The sequence below is a fragment of the Carassius auratus genome, chromosome 2, assembly GCF_003368295.1.
Source record: "Carassius auratus strain Wakin chromosome 2, ASM336829v1, whole genome shotgun sequence".
Taxonomy (NCBI): domain Eukaryota; kingdom Metazoa; phylum Chordata; class Actinopteri; order Cypriniformes; family Cyprinidae; genus Carassius; species Carassius auratus.
Genome location: NC_039244.1, coordinates 24257227 through 24279016, shown reverse-complemented (window position 1 = coordinate 24279016; position 21790 = coordinate 24257227). Strand labels below are relative to the sequence as shown.

Here is a 21790-nt window from a genome sequence, read left to right as displayed (position 1 = left end):
TATCTGTATTGCATCTGTTTTCTGTTTGTTGAACCTCAATTAAATTGTTACTCTTAACTTGGTTTGGACCATATCTAAAGCCCTAACATTCTTACTGTCCTCAATTAAAGTTTGGATACGTGTCTCTAATTCTGAAATCTTCTCTGTCAGCCTAACTATTTCCCTGCATTTATCACATGTGAATCCCTTATCAGCGACAGAGATAGATAAACTGTACATGTGGCAAGAGGTGCAAATAACAATAGTAGGAGAGCCATTACTCACCGTGTTTGATGAAATATTCTTACCACAGTTGTTTAATGAACTTGTGAAAAACTGGAGAGAGAGAGGAAAGGAGAAAAGAAAACAGCGATAGGTTCAAATGAAAACGCTAATGACAAGCTAATGAGTGCTAATGCAATGCAGGTGCACTGCACTCACGGATATAAAATAAAAGTTCAAACGATCAAAATTAATCTGATAAAATTGATTGATAATATCAGAAATATGGTGTGAATTAAGTTATATTTTATCACTTTAAACAACAGAGAGTGATAGTAAGATAAAGATTCAGATAAAGATGTTTCCCTTTCTATACTTCACTCATACTGCATATGGGGGAAAAGCTCCTTTTTTCCTCAATGCTGAAGCCTTTTTTTTCAGTAGTGTAGTGGAACTGCACTGCTGTTGGTTTAATCTGTTAAACTTTTTACTGTTGAACTCTGGAACGAGCTCTCGCAATCTAAGAGGCATCGGACCAGCTGAGATCGCTGATTGCGAAAGCATGAATCTTGCCTCTTTGCGCTTGTGGATCGATTTCTTCAATGAAAGCAGTCCTGCCCCTCACACCCCCCCATCTTCTTCCTCCCACATGCCGGCCAGGAAAAGACAGTAGGTTAGAGGGGCTCAGCGCCCGGATTTGGGTGAGCTCACGCCAGCCAAGCACCTGCGTGCCTCACCCTCTCCTATGAAGAGAGCCGTCCCCTGTCCTTTTCTCATGCCCAGAGCAGCATTCCTTGGCTGAAGCGAGTGACCTCGTCTCTTTTGGCGTATCAGAGGACAAGCTGCTTGATGACTCCATGTCACTCGCGGCTTCTGAAACGAAGGTTTGGACCGATGATTCTGACCCCGCCCACATGCCCTCACTTGAGCCCATCGACGCCAGAGCTGGGATGGACACCGAGCTTTTCCGCATCTTCTCCAAAGCTGTCGAGCAACTCGATTTAGGGTGGGCTCCCCCTGAAGAGCACATGCGCAGAAGACTGGATGAGTAATACCTGCCAGGCCCCCTCCGCCAGGGCTCTGCCCCGTTTTTCAGGACCTCCAGGCCTGGCAGCCCTGAAACCTTGGATGAACCCTGTTTGGTTCAGTCGTAGAGTACCCCTGCAGGTGTCTTCCAGAAGGACGGTGCTCTTGACAGATACGTCCAACCTGGGTTTGGGCGCTTTGTGCGAGGGCAGACCAGCCTTCGGCTCGTGGTCACATGAGGAGAGCCATCTCCATATCAACTGCCTCGAGATGCTGGCAGTGGAATGAACCATTAAATTCTTTCAGGTTATTCTGAAGGGGTGCCATGTCCTAGTCCATTCGAACAGCATGACAGTGGTGTCCTACATCCTTTCGTCTAGCCACATCTGTGTACTGGCAAAGTACCTCTTGGAATGGGCATTACCCAGGCTGCGATTGCTCAAGGCAATGCATATACCTTGCAAGACAAATCTGGGAGTAGACATGCTATCTCGGAGCAATGTCCCCTCGGAAGAGTGGATGCTCCATCCCCAGATGGTTCTCAAAATCTGGGAGATCTTCAGGAAGGCAGAGGTCGACCTCTTCATCTCAGAAAACAAGTTCTAGTTCTAGTTCTTTTATTTATAAAGCACATTTAAAACAATCACATGACTGACCAAAGTGCTGTACAACATACTGATCATAGATAAAATAAAATATGCTACATTACACAACAGTTAATATGCAAATGCTTCAGAAAACAAGTGAGTTTTCAGAAGCGGTTTAAAAACTGATAAAGTTAGAGCAGCTCTAAGGGGTGCTGGCAAGCTGTTCCACAACCTAGGGCCCATCACAGAGAAAGCTCTATCTCCTCTACGTTTCAGCCTTGTAGAGGGAACCAATAGTAGGTTTTGATTACTAGACCTTAAATCCCTGGAAGGGTTGTAAGGGTGCAGCAATTCGGATAGGTAATGTGGAGCGAGATTATGCAAACATTTATAAACAAATACGAGTATTTTAAAATGTATCCTAGAGTTAACAGGAAGCCAATGGAGTGCTCGCAGAAGGGGGGTGGCAGAATCATATTTGCGGCCTTTTTTTAGATATTTGGCTGCTGCATTTTGGACCAATTGTAAACGAGCTACTTGGGACTTTGAGATGCCATAATACAAAAAATTGCAGTAGTCCAATCGAGAAAAGGTTTTTCAGGCAGATAGCGTTTAGAGGCAACAACTGAGGAAAGTGTTTCTCAAGAGTGAGCTGACTGTCTAAAAATACACCAAGGTTCTTAACACACTTTGACTCAAAAACTACCAGGTTGTCCAAGGTTGAGTTGTCAAATTTAAAATTGTCAGATGGACCAAAAACAATGACCTCAGTCTTAGAGTCACTTAAGGTTAAAAAGTTACTGGCTAACCAATGCTTTACCTCATCAAGACATGTAAGCAGTGCATTTATGGCTGAAGGATCATTTCTTTTAATGGGCAGATAGATCTGTGTGTCATCAGCATAAAAATGGAATGACACACCATGCTTTCTCAGAATCGAACCTAAGGGAAGCATGTAGAGGGAAAAAAGCAGAGGTGCTAAAATGGATCCCTGAGGAAGTCCAAAATTAAGAGGTGCGGCAGAAGAGGTAAAATTGCCAATTTTTACTGAAAAATATCGATCCGTTAAATAGGATTTAAACCAATTCAAGACTGCGCATTTTAGCCCCACACAATATTCTAATCTAGACAGGAGCAACTGATGATCAATAGTGTCAAATGCAGCAGTCAAGTCTAAAAGGATTAAAATCACTGGGTCACCTGTATCAGTAGCAACTAAGATGTCATTTAACACTTTCAGCAGAGCTGACTCGGTGCTGTGGAAAGGACTAAAGCCGGACTGAAAGAATTCTGAGATCTGGTTAGTACTTAGAAAAGATTGTAGTTGACACAACACAATCTTTTCCAGGGCCTTAGAAATAAAAGGGAAAACAGAGATTGGACGGTAGTTATTTAAAACAGACATGTCTAAGGAAGGCTTCTTTAGCAATGCAGTAACGGAGGCCAATTTCATGCATGCGGGAACCAAACCAGTTGATAAGCATTTGTTAAACAGGGAAAGTAAGGCAGGGCCAACTGATTCCATCAACAATTTAAAATACCGGGGGTGAATTACGTCATGAGGACAGAACGAAACTTTGAGGGAGTTAATAATTTCAGAGATAAATTGTAAAGAGATGGGATCAAAGGACTCCCATATAGACGATGACTGGAGAATCTCATCATAAACAGGAACAATGTAGGTGGTTACTACTTGCGATCTTAATTTAATAATCTTTTCAGAAAAGAAACTCAAGAATCTTTCACATAATTCATTTGAGGAATTTGGTATACCATTGACAGATGGATTTAAGAGAGCATTTATGACCGAAAACAAAACTTTTGGTTGATTATTATTGTTTAGAATCAGATTAGAGAAATATGCTGCTTTTGCGGTCTTGGCAGCAGACTGGTAGGACTGAAGAGCAGACTTAAATACCTGTGAAGATTGAAATCTATCCTTTTTCCATTTTCGCTCTGTTTTCCTGCACATTAGATGTGGGCAGATCGATACTAATATCGATAATATCGATACCAACGGGAAAATATCGATACTTAAGTTTCAGTTTCTCTCGTTTTGTGACCTGGCCGTGTTTGTCAAAATGCTGCTGCTGTCACAGAGCAGAGCAAGCTCTCAAGAGTGCTGCTCGTGCTCGACACTGCTCTCCGCCGCCTCTCCTGTGTTGTACCGTCACGTGACTCAACACTAGCGCTACCACCAGCAGTCAGGCGCGCGCACCGCTCAGCTGCGCATTTCTAACAGCAGCCAGTCAGAGGCGGAGAGAAAGAGGAGCATTGTATGGCTGTATTTTCAGGCCGATCTACCCTTTTTGTGTTAGCTGTGAAAGGGATACTAGTTTCTATATTTAAACTACACCTAGATGTGCACCAGACTTAATTATTTTTATTATTTATTATTTTATCAATAGCTGATTCTCCAAGAGCAGTGGATATTACAAGGCGCCTATCAGAAATGATTGTAAAGGACCTGCAGCCTCTTTCCATAGTGGAAGATGTCGGCTTCAGGAATTTTGTACAAGGAGAATTTGTTTACATTGTGAAGTAAAACTTTGTGACTTTAAGAAAAAAATCCTGAAAAGAGGTGTACTAAAGAGGAGAAACATTTTTTTATTAACATGCTACTTGAAAAGAGAATTTGTTTTTACATTTTTTATATTTGTGAAGTAATCATTTTGTAACTTTGTTTATTTAAATAAAACAGAAGTAACCAAAAGTTGTTTCTGAACAAAAGCTTTTGTAGTACTGATTAATAACCCAAAATGCAAATGACAAAAACAAATTAAAAGTCATGAAAATTCATTTAGATTTAGGTTGAAGACGCACCCACCTTAATTATTAAAAATCATCGGTATTGGTATCGGTATTGGCGATACTGGCTCTGTATTTACTTGGAATCGGATTGATACCAAATCTAGCAGTATCGCACACCTCTACTGCACGTCTGTCTTAGAGAACGAATTTCTGGAGTTAGCCACCTTTCAGATTTAGTTTTTGGTTTAAAAACTTTTAAGAGGAGCAGTTTCATTTAGAATGTGCATCCATACATTATTTAGCAGGTCGAAATGTTGGTCGACATTCAGATCAGCAAGTGAAATGTCTAAGGACAATTTTGAGCTCAGTTCATTAAAAAGCATGTTAAAATCCAGGTGAAACCGAGAGGAATAAGACCGAGACAACTTGACGACATCACATGGAGCAGGTAGATTTGGCAGTGACAAAGAGAATAAAATAGGCTTGTGGTCAGAGATCACTGCATCAGAAAGCTCAAGTTCAGAAACAGAAAGCCTATAAGTGAGCACTAGGTCCAGAGTGTGCCCTTGTATATGAGTGGGCTCATTTATCCACTGAGTGAGGTTAAAAGATTCAATAAGACTTAAAAGGTCCTTAGAAAGGGAACTGGATGGGCAACAGACATGAATATTAAAATCACCAACTAATATAAAACGGTCATAATTAGTAGTAATATACCCCATTAACTCTGTAAGTTCCATAATAAAATCTTTAACCAAATGAGGAGGGCGATACAACACAACTAACAGAATAGGACCGCTCCACTCAAAACTTAATAGCTGAGCTTCAAAACTAGAAAAAACTTTTGCAACAATATTCTGACAGCGAGAGAAAAAAGCATTTTTTAAAACAGTCACTAGGCCGCCCCCTCTACCATTTTGCCGGGGAGAGTTAAAAAATGAGCAATCGTTTGGAACCAGTTCAGAAAAAGGACTCAAATCTCCTACCTCTGTCCAAGATTCAGTGATGAACATAAAATCCAACTTATGAAAGGAGAAAAAATCGTTCAGCAGGAAGGTCTTATTTACCAGTGAACGGGCGTTTAACAAAGCCAATTTCGGTGGATTTATGTTGCCGGAAGTGGTCTTGACTTTGCGCAGAGATCTGAGGTTTCCAAGATTGGCCACCGTTTGTCGCGTGCTGAAACTGATGTGAGGAGATGCTAGACGAAGGCAGGTGAGCAGACAGGGACGACGGGGAGGAGCCAGCGTGAGGGAAGAACCAACGAGGACCAGAGAGTAGCGGAGTGTTGAACCGGCTTCCAGGCCGGGAGCATCAAGCTGGATTCGCAGCGATCCCGTAGGTGAGATTTCCATCTGGATGAGATCCCTGCGCATCTGCCGCGCTTCCTCCTGCGTTTCCTTCATGGTGGTGTGAAAGGCCAACGGCATATATAGCCTAGTATATCCGATGGCAGGGATCCACATGGTTCAAAAATAAACTGTTTAGCACAAACATTGCTGCTTGCCAGAAATGAGGTGCGAATATCCAGCAAGGTTTGACGATCATAGGTCAGCTGAGCATGACAATTCAGAGATGTAAAATTAATAAAAACAAACAGACACGCGCCATCTTTTACCAAAGCAAACCTTCCACACCAAAGCAACTCTCATTGCCCAACCTATTTTTCAGAGGACACAGATGCGCTGGCCCACAACTGGCCCAGCCTCCTCCTTTACGCTTTTCCTCCGATCGCTCTGATCCCTCAGGTCATCAGACAAGTCAAGGAAGACAAGCACAGAGTCCCCCTTGTGCTCCCACTCTGGAGGAGCCAAGTTTGGTCCTCAGAATTATTCAGGCTCATGGCCGATCCCCCTGAGGCGGGAACTCCTCTTTTCAGGTGAACAGGACAGTCTGGCATCCACAGCCAGAACTCTGGGCTCTGCACCTTTGGTCCCTCGATGGGAACCTTTAAGGCTCCCTGGGGATGTACTACACACCATTGCTCAGATGAAAGCCCAGTCTACAAGACGCCTCTACGCCCAGAAGTGGTCGGTTTTCGTTGACTGGTGGTCAACACCAAACGAAGACCCTGTGGAGTGTAACGTATCTCCAATACTGTCATTTCTCCAAGAGCGTCTGGACAAGGGTCTCACCCTTCCACACTCAAGGTGTACATAGCAGCCATCCCAGCATTCCATGCTCCTATCGCTGGCCCATCAGTGGGACGAAACAGCCTCATTGTGTTTCCTGGGAGGTTATAGGTGGTTAAACCCCCCGGTGTCCTCTCTCTGTTCCCACTTAGGACTTTTCCACAGTCCTCGAAGCACTGTCAGCTGACCTTCGGGCCCTAATGCTATAAACCGCTCTACTACTTGCACTAACATCGGTCAAGTGTGTTGGCGATCTGCAGGCCCTCTTGGTGAGCCCTGCATCCCTTTTTTTATTATTATGCAAACAGACTATTACAATATTTACAAAAAACAAATACAATGCAAAAAACAAATTCAGAGACCAACATAACATGCATATCAGTACGATTTGTGTGTGTGTGTATGTGTGCGTGTGTGTCTTAATATAACTGGGTGAGGGGGTAGAAATATATGAATAAAGGGGGCTGTAGGGAAGTACAACAGACTTAACCAAAAAAAAAAAAAATTATATACACACATAACAATAGCAATAGTACTACTACTACTACTACTACTACTAATAATAATAATAATAATAGTGATAAATCCAATTAATAAGAATAGACAAATGGTAATAATAGTATTATCAGTCGTAGTAATGATAAACATATATAAACAAATATTTCTTCCAGAATGAGGGGGAGGTTAAAGGATCAGGAAAAGGACAAATAAAATAGTAGTAGTTATAATAATAATAATAATAATAATTGACACAGCCATTGAAAGTAATGATAATAGTAGTAGTTGCACTAATAATAATAATAATAATAATATTGATACAACTATTAATGATAAGGTATTGTAAAGCTGCCTCTGACATCCCTAATGGCCATGGCATATGATAGACCCCCACCAGCGTGTAGTTAGTTGCAAGGGGTTATCAAGGTGAGGTGCTTCGGGGCCCAGGGTCACCAAATCCAAACTCATTCCCAGCCGTCCCAGACATGCCACGCTTACCCTGTCTTGTGTGTTTTTTTGTTTTTTTTTTTGTTTTTTTTTATAAATATGGCTGCTTTCATTGTTATCCTCATGATATGTTTGTCAACTAGTGTGTAATGTATTAAAAAAAGTATGGCGTGTAACATGGAGCAGCCCAGTACAAAGCCCAAGCTGCCATGTCCACACCACACTTACCCTATGTGTTTTTTTTTTTTTTTGGCTTGCTTTATGGTTCAAATGACTGTGTGTGCACTTCATCTAACATGTGATGCATTTAAACAGCGAGGCAAGTGCTGGTCCAGCCAGGTTAAAAAGTACAAACTGGAGGGCGAAAGCCCAAGGACCCCGGCCCCACATCGCACCCACCCACAGCTAATCAAAACCATACATGGCAGGGACCAGTATGCCACAGCCAGCCTGGGTCCAGAAGCAGCAAGAGAGAGAGAGCGAGAGAGAGAGACAGAAAGAGAAATTTCAATATAATCTTATGAGTATTTTTTTATATATTTGATATATATATATATACATACATACATACATACATACATATATATATATATATATATATATATATATATATATATATATATATATATATATATATATATATATATATATATATACATACATACATACACACATATATATATATATATATATATATATATATATATATATATATATATATATATATATATATATATATATATATATATATAATAGTTGGTGTTGTTACCTCTTCCTGACCTTGCTCCCCCCAATCATGTATGAGCATTGATTGATGGTGTATAGTTGAAGATGGCTCAAGACAAAGAAGGTCAGTGGATTCATGACTGTTAGGAGTTAAGGAGAGATAACCAAGAAGGGTGTAGTTCTAGTGTACTATTTTGAGTGGAGGTAGACAAGTTTTCCATGGAGATGTACTCTATTAATACATTTTTCCAAGTTGTAATGTGTATGGTGTTCCTTGATTTCCAGTTCATGAGGATAGTTTTCTTGGCGATAGTTAGAGCTACTAGGAGTAATTGACTGTTTGTACCGTTTAAATTGATTATGGATATGTCACCTAATATACAAAGGGAGGGGGACAGCGGGATGTGACATCCCATAAATTTGGATAGTGAGTTAGTAACATTTTCCCAGAATTTTTTAACTGAAGTGCAATCCCAAATAGCGTGTACATAGGTGTCTGGAGTGTTTTGTGTGCAATGTGAGCATGTTTCTGCAGTAAAACCCATTTTAAATAATTTCTGCCCAGTAAGGTGAGATCTATGAAGTACTTTATACTGTATAAGTTGTAAGTTGGCGTTTTTTGTCATGAAGTAGATATTTTTACAGATTTGTGTCCAGAAAGCGGCATTGGGAGCAATGGATAAATCCGATTCCCATTTAGCACCGGGTAAGCTTAATGTATTGTCTGATTTGGATATTATTTTATATATTTTGGAGAGTAGTTTTTTTTTTGGGGAGGTAATATTAATTAGCTCTGAGATTGGAGGGGGAAGGTCTAGATTAATTGTCTAAGTGTCAATTTTTGATTGAATAGATGATTTGATTTGTAAGTATTCCAAAAAACAATTACTCCCAATGCCGTTTTTCTGGACCAAGTGGGAAAATGGTGCCAAGTTATTATTAAGGAGGATGTGTTGAAGTTGTGTGATGCCCTTATCTACCCATGTGCGCAAGTTGAGTGGCTTCTTTTTAACTATGAAATCTGGGTTATTCCAAATCGGGGTGTATTCAGATGGTGCAAGAGATGTGTTTGTGATTTGATGAAATTTCCACCAAGCTGTCAGAGCTGCGGCTATTGTTGGGGTTTTAAAACAGTTATGCTTTTTGATTGTGAAATGTTAATGTCCTTACAAACTGACTGTTCCACATCTAGCCATGTGCTTTCTGATGGGTTAGGATGAAACCATTTGTATATATTTTGGAGCTGATTGGCCAAATAAAAGTGGTATAAATGTGGAGCTTCAAGTCCTCCTTGTGTTTTTGGTTTCTGTAGTGTAAATAATTTAATTCTTGGGGTCTTATTTTTCCAGTAGAATTTAGTGATGATTGAATCTAGCAATTTAAACCAGGTGAGGGTGGGTAGTGCTGGAATCATTGTAAATAAATAGTTTAATTTAGGGAGTATAGTCATTTTAATTACTGATATTCTGCCCATAATGGATAGTGGTAAATTCATCCAGCGATGAAGGTCATCATTTATTGTTTTAAGTAATGGAGAGAAGTTAAGTCCAAAAAGCTCAGACAGCCTGGGGGAAACATTAATGCTTACGTATGTGATATAGTTGGTGCACAAAGGAATAGGTGGTGTTTGGGATGTCACATCCATGCTGTTGGAGTGTAATGAAAGCATGGCCGATTTACTCCAGTTGATGGAGTATTCAGAGATATTTGAGAATGAATCAATGAGTTTAATTGTTTCTTGTAATGATGATGGGAGGTCTTGTACATATAGTAATATATCATCAGCGTAAAGATAAATTTTGTGGTGCATGTTTAGTGTTTGAATTCCTTTTAATGTAGCTGTTTTATCGAATGGCTGCTTCTAATGGCTCAATGAAAATGGTAAATAATGAAGGAGAGAGTGGGCATCCTTGTCTAGTCCCCCGTTGTAGTGTGAAGATACGTGATGTTAGTCCATAGGTGATGACAGTGGCTGAAGGTGATGTATACAGAATTTTGATCCAATTTATAAATGGATCCCTGCATCCCTTGAGTTTGGGCCCGATGACTTGAAGGTAATTTTAAAACCCAGGCATGGCTACGTCCCTAAAGTGCTCTTGACCCCAGCACAGGTAATTTCTCTCTCAGCTCTGCCTCCTTTGTCAGGTGAACGAGAGCTGCATTCACTCTGCCCAGTGAGGGCTTTGAGGATGGACATTGAGCGGTCACAGTCTTTCCGGCAATCTGACCAGCTTTTTGTCTGCTTTGGTGGCCGCACCAAGGGGTCTTCAGTCTCAAAGCAGCACATCTCGCATTGGCTAGTTGAAGCTATCGCTCTGTGTTACTCCTCTATGAGCCTTGAGTGCCCCATAGGAGTGTATGATATAGATTTCATTCTTTAGGTCAAAACTTCATGAAAAGAAAATCAGTTTGAATAAAGCAAGCAATAACTCCAACAATAAGTTGGAGTTTAGTGATACACTAGTCAGTGTTCCTTCACATTGTTTGCACTGTTTTCTCTGCAAATATATGACCCTGAACCACAAAACCATTGTTTAGTCGCTGGCGTATATTTTTTAGCCTGTACTCAGTCTGAGATAGCAACTATCTCCAAGTTATCCTCCGATCTCAAAACAGCTGGCCAATCAAGTAATAGAGGGCGAGCTGAGAGCTGTGACGTAGACGCTAAGCACCGAATGTAAGATTGTAGTTTAGGATGACATGACATGAGTTTAGGTGATGTTGTGGCCCTAATCACAACAGGTTTTGGGAAAAGTTTAATTTATCAACTGTTACTAATCATCAGCGAAAAACTGGGGAGGCCAAAGTTCGGCAGGGTGATAATTGTGATTGTGTCCCCCTGGGTTGCTCTCATGCAGGTTAAACAGGCAGTGAAACTCACTCAATGTTTTTTTTTTTTTTTTCTTGCAGCATTCCTGTGTTTACAGTGGAAGTTATGCTGTGTTCCAGGCAGGTTTTTGAGCCCGTAAGTCATGACTTCAAACCACGACTCACGATTTTGTAGTGTTCCAGGCAAGTCACGCCAAAATTTCTGAGCGCAAGGAATTGTAGCTAATTATTAATTTTATTTTAATTTTTAAGTTATATTGTCCTTAAATATTTGTTTCAACATGTACCACTTGCATGAATACTGAATCCGTAGACAATATTATCCGTAGGGGCGGCCATTGTTGTTTCACGGGCTATGTGATGTCAGAGCTTGGAACTAGGAGTACATTGATCTAGGAGTTCATGGGTGGAAAGTCATGGGTTTGACTGCTGTTCTAGTGCACTTTTATGGATAGAAGGTTGGAAAAACATGGGTTACGGGTTGCCTGGAATGCGGCATAATAGAGGCGGCTGAGATGGCGCATGACACACGTCATGACCAAACGTTATGCGATTGACTTATGGGTAACCAATGATTTCAGACATTCTCAGTATTATATATATGTATATAAATACACAATTTTTTTGCACCCTCAGATTCCAGATTTTCAAATGGTTGTATCTAGGCAAAATATTGTAGTATTGATGAAATCTGGTATCTTGGTATCTTAACAAATCCATACATCAATGGAGGGCTTATTCATTCAGCTTTCAGAGGATCTATAAATCTCAATTTTGAAAAATTTACACTTAAGACTGGTTTTGTTGTCCAAGGTCACTTATGCCAGCAGTCATTCTCAGTGGCCAACTTTAATAAATTGAAGCATGGATGTGTTTTTTTTGAATAAGTGCACCTACACGACCTCTGTTCGTCAAAGTCTTTTTTGTTGTTTTAAAAGCAAAACATGAGTATAATTTGGAATTAATATAAGGAATTTCACTGATTTAGTTTTCAAGAAAAGTATTTAAGTTTTACCACTTTTCATTAAGTTGACAGTATGTTCATTTATATGATAATAAATCAGGAAACTATATGAGATACAATATGATGCAATAATTCAGAATTTTCTCAAATGACAACAGTCATGATCGGTAATCACAATTATAATTTATAAATTTATGACATATGCATTCATGAAATATGATTCATTTTATAAATGTTATTTATTCATGCACCACAAACAGTGTTTGTTTGAGAAAAATTAACCTTTAGAAATAATATTGAAATACACACAAATTGCCCTTTGATCCAGTTTGAAAAATTGCTCGAGTTCTGTTAGTACGCCTATAGTATATTGTTGGTGTAAAAAAAAAGCAGCTGCTTTTATCTGCCATGTTAATCATTATTTTTACACATGATACTTTTTTTTGCTGTAAAATGTACATTAGCCTAATAATAACTTGTCATAATAACTATAATAACTTGAGCATAGGCTACATAAGCCCTGCCGGCTTGCTCTGTTCTGTAGTTTATTAAAAGTTTATTAATTCTGAACGTGTTGCATGTACATATTGCACCAAAAAGCAACACTGCACTCCCTTGGGTTCATAGCAACACATCCGCCACATGTGAAGTTGAATGGATAAACGGTTCTCGACTAGGCTTGCCACAATAGACGGTGTTGACGATGATACCTTTGTTAAGCTGCAATACTGGTTACATCACTTGCCCATCGACCCCCACCATTGTTTAGATTTTTTATAGTAATACAAATCATTTAGTTCATTAAAATAACAGACACTAGAATTAAAAATTGAACGTGGTTGCTCAAATGCAGCAGAACATTCAGCGTTCAATGGGTTCCACAGTGTTTGCCGATTTTTACTTAATTTAAACTTAAATTTATTTTTAATTTTTTTTGCATCAAGGTGTATTCTGTTCCTCCAAGCTTTATTATCCATTTTATACATTATACATTTCTTACTTATTTGGTTATATATTATACATGTTTACTTATTTAAACTTTTATGTAAGTTATTTTATATTTTATATTAGGCATAGCCTGCCCGATAGCATGGCAATTTTTGTTTTGTTTTGTAAATACAATTTAGTTTTATATTTAGTTGTAGCATTCAAGCAATTGACGCAGAATTGCTGCTAATTTGCGCATGGTACTTTTAAGCAAAACATATGCAAAATATGACCGTGGTATGGCACAGCTTGTCAGTTAATAAAGGCTTTGTTTAAATGCTGCTCCACATGAAATCATGCACGAGTAAAGATTTACAGCTGATAACTGAACTGGCGTTGCTAACAAGATGCGCATTAATTATCGGGCAATTTTTATCATGCATCCCAAATATATATATATATATATATATATATATATATATATATATATATATATATATATATATATATATATATGTATATGTATATGGTCCTAAAAAAAACTGCAATTAAATGGATTTTTCCATCGACTGAAGTCACATTTTTTTATTATTTTTTTTATACAGAGGAACTATCTGTCTGGACGGAAGAAGAATGTAGAAATTTTGAACAAGGTTTAAAGGCTTACGGAAAAGACTTCCATTTTATCCAGGCCAGCAAGGTAGTGCTCATTTTATGGCATTCATCACAATAATAATAATAATAATATTGTAATGTTTAATTTATATCGCACCTTTCCTAAGCTTAAGGATGTTGTAAAAGGTATACCAAAGCAACAAATATTGATTACAAAGAAACAATTGCATTGGACATTTGTCCAAAGCAGTTAAAAATAATGCAGTTGCATATAACACAGATTATGTAGTAGAAATAGTAAAACAAAATGGACACATACACAATGTAAATTAGTGGTAGTGTTGATATAAACAAATAGGTTTTAAGCTTTGATTTGAATTGACTGAAAGAGGTGGTGACTGTTCTGAGTGTAAGGAGAAGTGAATTCCAAAGTTTGGGTGCAGTAACATAAAAGGACCTGCCGCCCATTGAAGAAATGCGGAGCCTAGGTACACAAAGAAGTTTGCAATTGTAAGCCTGGAGTGCGCAAGAAGGTATATTAGGAAAGAGTAGGTCAGAAAGATAGGAGGGAGCAAGACCTTTGAGAGTCTTAAAGGTGAGCAAAAGAATTTTGTATTGCACACGAATAGAGACAGGCAACCAGTGAAGATTAATTAGAATAGGGGTGATGTAAACAGATTTTTTTGTGGCATTTAATAATCTGGCAGTAGAATTTTGAACGTAATGCAGACGAATGAATGAAGGAGTGAGCTGGTAATCCAGAGAAATTTTTAATATTTCTGTTTTAATCAAGTTCAGACTAAGAAAATTAGAATGGAGCCAATCCTTTAACTCATAATTCTAAATGGGTTGAATCTGGTTGGATATTTTTAATCTGGTTGGAACAATAGGTTTAATGCAGTAGGTAGATCAGTTAATTTGAAGAAAGTCTTGAAATGAATGTCAATCCATATCTGCCCTTTCTTGTATTAACATTTTAACATTTACAGATGTAATCACTAAAAAATTTTAATAAGCTGTGGGGTTCAATAATGTGCCAAGCAGTTTTCTCTGTTAGATAAGTATATCTAACAGAGTACTTGACTACTTGATGTGGCATTTCAAAACTAAATAATGTTTTTTTTTTTTTTTTTTTTTTTATTATTGTCATTTCCTTAATCAATTTCAGGTCAGAACAAGGTCTGTCGGAGATTGTGTGGCTTTTTATTACATGTGGAAAAAGTCAGAGCGGTATGATTTCTTTGCGCAACAAACTAGGCTTGGAAAAAGGAAATACAACCTTCACCCAGGAGTAACGTAAGTATCTTTGCTAAAACCTTTTCCTTGGGTTAAAGTAACTAAAGAAGCGTGATCATTGTTTTATGAACATTTTAGTAGGCTAGACACTTCTTAGGTACCCAAGGTTACGTCAGTAACTGGAGACGTTATTGGGTTTTGAATTTCAAAAATTATTATTACATAGCATTTTGGTCATCCACTTTTGTGATTTATATATCTAGCCTACAAAAATGTTTTATAAACAGTGATCACACTTTTGTTACTTGGCTGTGTTTAAATCCTGCCTAAAAGAATTGTCTGCAGTTATTGCTTTGCAATGTACATGATAGACCTTCAGGTTTTGAATGGCTGTGCTATTCAAATTTATATAATTCACATCAAGTGTCCATTATTTGCCAGCATAGACAATGGCTGTCATGGATGTTTTGCAGCGCAAAATAAACTAATAAATAATAGTAATAAACTAATAAATAATAAAAAAATCATTTGTTAAGCTATTTTATCTACAGCTCTTTAGAGGTAGAATTCTTTAGTGAAATAAGTAGGGCCAATGTGTTATTTATTGTAATAAATTTGAATAAATTAAGGAGACCGAGAGAGAGAGAAAGGCCTAGCGAGTGTGTGTGAAGCTTGCAAACAAGTGAAGTTTGTTGGTTTAGTAAATTAGCTCAAAAGGGAAATTAATATAATTAATTACAATAAATTATGATTAAAAATTATTATTTATATCAGCTGCCAGTAGTAACTGTAGCATAATTAAATTGCCCTCAACTAATCTGTTCATCCAGCGAACATTGTGTACATTCATGTCAACTCTAGGAAAGGATATTTTCATGGCCACAGAAAACACTTTCATACATTATTAATGCATTAGATCATGTAGCAAAATCTAAACTGTAAAGGGACATTCATTTGCAAGTAGGGAAATGTCGGTATCAAATTTTCCTGTTGCGATTAACCCTCTGGAGTAAGGGTATTTTTGGGGCCTGGAGAAGTTTTGTCATGCCCTGACATTTGTGATTTTTTCAGTTTCTTAGAAGAATGTAAATAGCTAAAGTCTAATCTCACTGTAATCAGCACATACTGGGCTATTATAATATGTGAGCAGCATGTATGTACATGATTTGTGTTTTTGAGAAAAAAAAAATGTTATGCGTGGTTAGTGAAAAACTAAAAACACATTGGTACATTGGTTCCCGGGACTTCTGAGAACTGAAACTTGTAGCCTAGAATTTTATTTTCTAAATTATGTGAAAATCATCTTTCATACTCACTTTCAGAAAACAATATATAGATTTACATTTTCTAAGACACTTTTTGTTGGTAAAAAAGTCATATGCGAGTAGGCGTCAACTAACATGAATGAGAAGACAAAGGCCTGCATAATGAGCTGCATAATGAGCCTTTCAGTCAGGTTTGTCACTGAGAGGGAGGAGTTACAAGAAAGAATGTGAGGACAAAATAAATGTATATAATTTTATGTTAGTAGTTTATTTAGAATATATTTAATTATCCCACAACATAATTTAATATCCACTTGGGAGTGCAGTTAAACAGTTTATTAGGAACAATCAAAGCTGACTTTCAAACCGAATTTCTTGCATCATTACTCCAGTCACACAATCCTTCAGAAATCCTTTTAACAATCTCATTTTCTACAAAAAAATAAAAAAAAAATAAAAAAAAATATATATATATTGTTATTATTATTGTTGTTGTTGTTATTATTATTGTTGTTGTTGTTGAAAAGAGCTGAATATTTTTTCAGATTTTTTTAGGGGGGATTAATTGAAGAACAGCATTGTTTGTTACGTTACATTTACATTTATTCGTTATATTTATATTATTTACCTCAAGCTTTTGAATGGTATAGTATTGTATATTGTTATTGAAACTTCTTTATATTTCACATGATTATACATTTAGTCAGGAATTATAGTTTGGAAAAGTCTTTGGAAAATGTGTAACTAGTAAAATGGTTACACATTATGTTAAAACTAGTACAAGTATATAAATTAATAAAAAGAGACTAACTCATGTTTATGATCTCTGCTGAATAAAGTGTTTCATTCTTTTTTCTGATAAAATCCAAATCTCAAATCCTCAACCACATCACATCTTTTTGGGGTGAATTATGTCTTCTTCCTCTCATCGCGAAGCAAACAGTAAAAAAAAAGAAAAAACATGAAGAACAATCTTGCTGCGTTGTCTTAGAGCGTTCAGCGCGGGGGCGTGGTCGCATTAAAAGATAATGAAGTGAGACGTGAAAAACAGACATTGCGTTGTTTTCATATGGATTACTTTATTACAGAATATTTGTTTTCAGCAACACTTGTTTAGTTTATAAGTACACATGTCAAGCCTTCTATAAATATATCTCTCATGTCTCTTTGTTGTTACAGCTCATTTTAATGACACGTTTGTAAATGAAGGGCAGACAAAGGCTGCAGACAGCACACCTTGTTTGTTATCTTTATTTTATAAGTGCACAACGTTTTCTTATGTCTGTATACAAAAAAAGTAGACCCTTTACAGAATAATTTGATGTATTGCTCTTATCTGTACGATCAAAACTGAAAGGGTAATTTAAGTTCTTTTTGGGGTTATCAAGAGAAAATGCCTCATAATGCGTATACGCGTTAATCAACTTCAGAGGGTTAATTGCTCATGCTTTTATCACGGTATATGGTACTAACGCGGTATTGAAATTTAGTTTAAAAAAGTGGTCATAATACGGTATAACAGGTTATATAACTTTTTTTCTAATAACAAAAATAAATGAACATTTAAATACAATAAAGCAGTACAGAATATATAAAGTTAAAAGTTTTACACAGATTAAAGTGCAAAAGAACTATAAAGACCCATTGGTATCACTTTACAATAAGACCTCATTAGTTAACCATTAACTTTCACAATGAGCAATAGCTACATTTGCTGCAGAAGTTATTCATCTTTGTTAAAAAAAAATACAAGTCTTAGTTCTTGTTAGCTTATTAAATAATACAGTTGCAACTTTAGATGTGTTATTAAATATTGGAATACCTAAGATTAACAGGGTGTCCGTGGGGTTGTAAAAGGTAGTAAATGAAATAAGCCAAAATTAAGGGCACAAAAAAATATTAAAAAGTTATAAACATCACCTGGCGAGCTATTAAAATTTCGAGCCTAGTTTTTCTAAAATTCTAAAATTTGCATGGATTTATTTATATGTTGAGAGTAGGACCTGAGCGATAGCATGTGAGGGGTTCGTTAGCCCCATGCGCTGAAACAAACTGGGTACCTGGCTTGCTTGCTGCCAAACATGTACGCAAGCTTGCTTCCATTCAGTAATTAAAACATGGGGAATTGCAAGTTTTCGATCTAATTTTCACAATAGATCGCAAATTTTCATATTTTCCACACAATTTCTGCAGAATCTGGGCTTAGAAGCATTCTGTGATGTCATCACAACACGCATTCATTCAAAGAAAGCTACATTGGATAAACAAACTGAAAGCAGAACGAATCCGCGCTAGTAGGGCTGCGTGGACCGTTTATCTGCTGTTTAACAGTGCTTGGAGATAAAGTGAAGAAAGCAGTCAAATTTACCACAGAATCAATAACATCTCTGTGAAGTCTTGAGGGAATCATTCAAATTTAGCTAAGAATTCTGTTAAAGCTGATATCAGAACAAACGCCACTGATGTGGACACCAGGAAAAGGGGCAACTTGTGGCAGAAATGGTCTAATGTTTTCAAGTGATTTTAAATGCTTCACACAACTTTTCCAAGCAATGCTTTAAGTATTACCAAATTTGAAAGTTATTTTTAATGTGATTATATTTGTTCATCCTTAAAGGCAGTTCATCATTGAATTCAGTTATGTCATCTCTGTTCAGTTAAATAGTGTATGTGCATTTATTTGCAATCAAGTCAACGATATCGATGTAGATGAAGTGATCCCAACTAAGCAAGCCAGAGGCGACAGCGGCAAGGAACCGAAACTCCATCGGTGACAGAATGGAGAAAAAACCTTGGGAGAAGCCAGGCTCAGTTGGGGGGCCAGTTCTCCTCTGACCAGACGAAACCAGTAGTTCAATTCCAGGCTGCAGCAAAGTCAGATTGTGCAGAAGAATCATCTGTTTCCTGTGCTCTTGTCCTGGTGGTCCTCTGAGACAAGGTCTTTAAAGGGGATCTGTATCTGGGGCTCTAGTTGTCCTGGTCTCCGCTGTCTTTCAGGGCAGTAGAGGTCCTTTCTAGGTGCTGATCCACCGTCTAGTCTGGATACGTACTGGATCCGGGTGACTGCAGTGATCCTCTGATCTGGACACAGACTGGATCTGGTGGCCATGGTGACCTCGGAACAAGAGAGAAACAGACAAATATTAACGTAGATGCCATTCTTCTAATGATTTAGCAAGTACATATTGGGTGTTATGTGAAGTGTTTCCGGTTCCGGTTTACCTAATTAATGCCTAAAAATCCTTTAACGGATTTGGATATTAAAAGCATATTAGTATGTTATGTTTATGCCAGGTTAAAGAGATGGGTCTTTAATCTAGATTTAAACTGCAAAAGTGTGTCTGCCTCCCGAACAATGTTAGGTAGGTTATTCCAGAGTTTAGGCGCCAAATAGGAAAAGGATCTGCTGCCGCAGTTGATTTTGCTATTCTAGGTAATAGGAATTATCAAATTGCCTGAGTTTTGAGAACGTAGCAGAGGTAGAGGAGTATAATATAAAAGGAGCTCATTCAAATACTGAGGTGCTAAACCATTCAGGGCTTTATAAGTAATAAGCAATATTTTAAAATATATACGATGTTTGATAGGGAGCCAGTGCAGCGATGACAGGACCGGGCTAATATGGTCATACTACTATGGTCAGCACTAAGATCCAATAAAACTAATAGAGAGATACACCCACGATCAGATGATAAGAGCAGATCATTTGTAACTCTAAGGAGAGCAGTATCAGGACTATGATACGGTCTAAATCCTGACTGGAAATCCTCACATATACCATTTTTCTCTAAGAAGGAATATAATTGTGAGGATACCACCTTTTCCAGTATCTTGGACAGAAAAGGGAGATTCGAGATTGGTCTCTAATTAACTAGTTATTTGGGGTCAAGTTGTGGTTTTTTGATGAGAGGCTTAATAACAGCCAGTTTGAAGGTTTTGGGGACATATCCTAATGACAATGAGGAATTAATAATAGTCAGAAGAGGATCTATGACTTCTGGAACCACCTCTTTTAGGAGCTTAGATGGTATAGGGTCTAACATACATGTTGGTTTAGATGATTTAACAAGTTTATACAATTCTTCCTCTCCTATAGTAGAGAATGAGTGGAACTGTTTCTCAGGGGTCTATAGTGCACTGTCTGATGTGATACTGTAGCTGACGGCTGAATGGTTGCAATTTTATCTCTAATAGTATCGATTTTAGAAGTAAAGTAGTTCATAAAGTCATTACTGCTGTGGTGTTGGGAAATGTCAACACTTGTTGAGGCTTTATTTTTCGTTAATTTAGCCACTGCATTGAATAAATACCTGGGGTTTTGTTTGTTTTCTTCTAAAAGAGAAGAAAAGTTTTCAGATCTAGCAGTTTTTAATGCTTTTCTGTAGGATATGTTACTTTCCCGCCAAGCAATACGAAATACCTCTAGTTATGTTTTCCTCCAGCTGCGCTCCATTTTTCGGGCTGCTCTCTTTAGGGTGCGAGTATGCTCATTATACCATGGTGTCAAACTGTTTTCCTTAACCTTCCTTAAGCGTAAAGGAGTAACTCTATTTAAAGTGCTAGAAAAGAGAGAGTCCATAGTTTCTGTTACATCATCAAGTTGTTCTGAGGTTTTGGATATGCTAAGGAATTTGTATACATCAGGAAGATGAATACAGTCTTTAAAAAAAAAAAAAAAGCAGTCTTTTGTGGTAGAAGTGATGGTTCTTCCATACTTGTAACAAGAAGTAGAATTTACAATTTTGGCTATATGAAGTTTGCACAGAACTAAATAATGATCTGCGATATCATCACTTGGCTGAATAATTTCAACACTATCAACATCAATTCCATGTGACAGTATTGAATCTAGAGTATGATTTCGACAATGAGTAGGTCCTGAAATGTGTTGTCTAACACCAATAGAGTTCAGAATGTCTATAAATGCTGATCCCAATGCATCTTTTCATTATGGACATGGATATTAAAATCACCAACTATTAAAATTTTATCTGCAGCCAGAACTAACTCGGATGTAAAATCACCAAACTCTAAAGTCTGTATGGTGGCCTGGTGGCCTTTATACAGTAGCCAGTACAAACATAACAGGGGATTTATCATTAACATTTGTTTCTCTGGATAATGTTATATGTAGCACCATTACTTCAAACGAGTTATACTTGAAGCCTGCCCTCTGAGAAATCCTGAAAACGTTGTTATAAATTGGAGCAACTCCTCCCCCTTTGCCTTTTAGACGTGGCTCGTGTTTATAACAGTAATCTTGGGGGGTGGACTCATTTAAAATATTGTAATCATCAGGTTTTAGCCAGGTTTCTGTCAAACAGAGTACATCTATATTTTAATCAGTGATCATATTATTTACAAAAAGTGTTTTCGTAGAAATGGATCTGATATTCAATAAGCCAAGCTTTATCATTTGTTTATCCATATTGCATTTGTTTTTTATTTGTTGAACCTCAATTAAATTGTTAACCTTAACTTGGTTTGGTTTGATTTTCTAGTTCGGGGAACAGACACAATCTCTATAGTGTGATATCTAGGTGAAAGAGTCTCTATATGCTGAGAATTGACTTACCTGCTTCCTGA

General features: G+C 37.6%; 1 protein-coding gene across 1 annotated transcript in view; it reads left to right on the top strand.

Moving 5' to 3' along the window:
* Positions 1–21790, top strand: part of mier1b (mesoderm induction early response 1b, transcriptional regulator) — a 136578-nt gene that overhangs the window by 78680 nt on the left and 36108 nt on the right. The window contains exons 10-11 of the mRNA XM_026195236.1: positions 13694–13788; positions 14872–14999. Coding sequence (XP_026051021.1) covers positions 13694–13788; positions 14872–14999 — 223 coding nt within the window. The remainder of the gene's footprint in view (positions 1–13693; positions 13789–14871; positions 15000–21790) is intronic.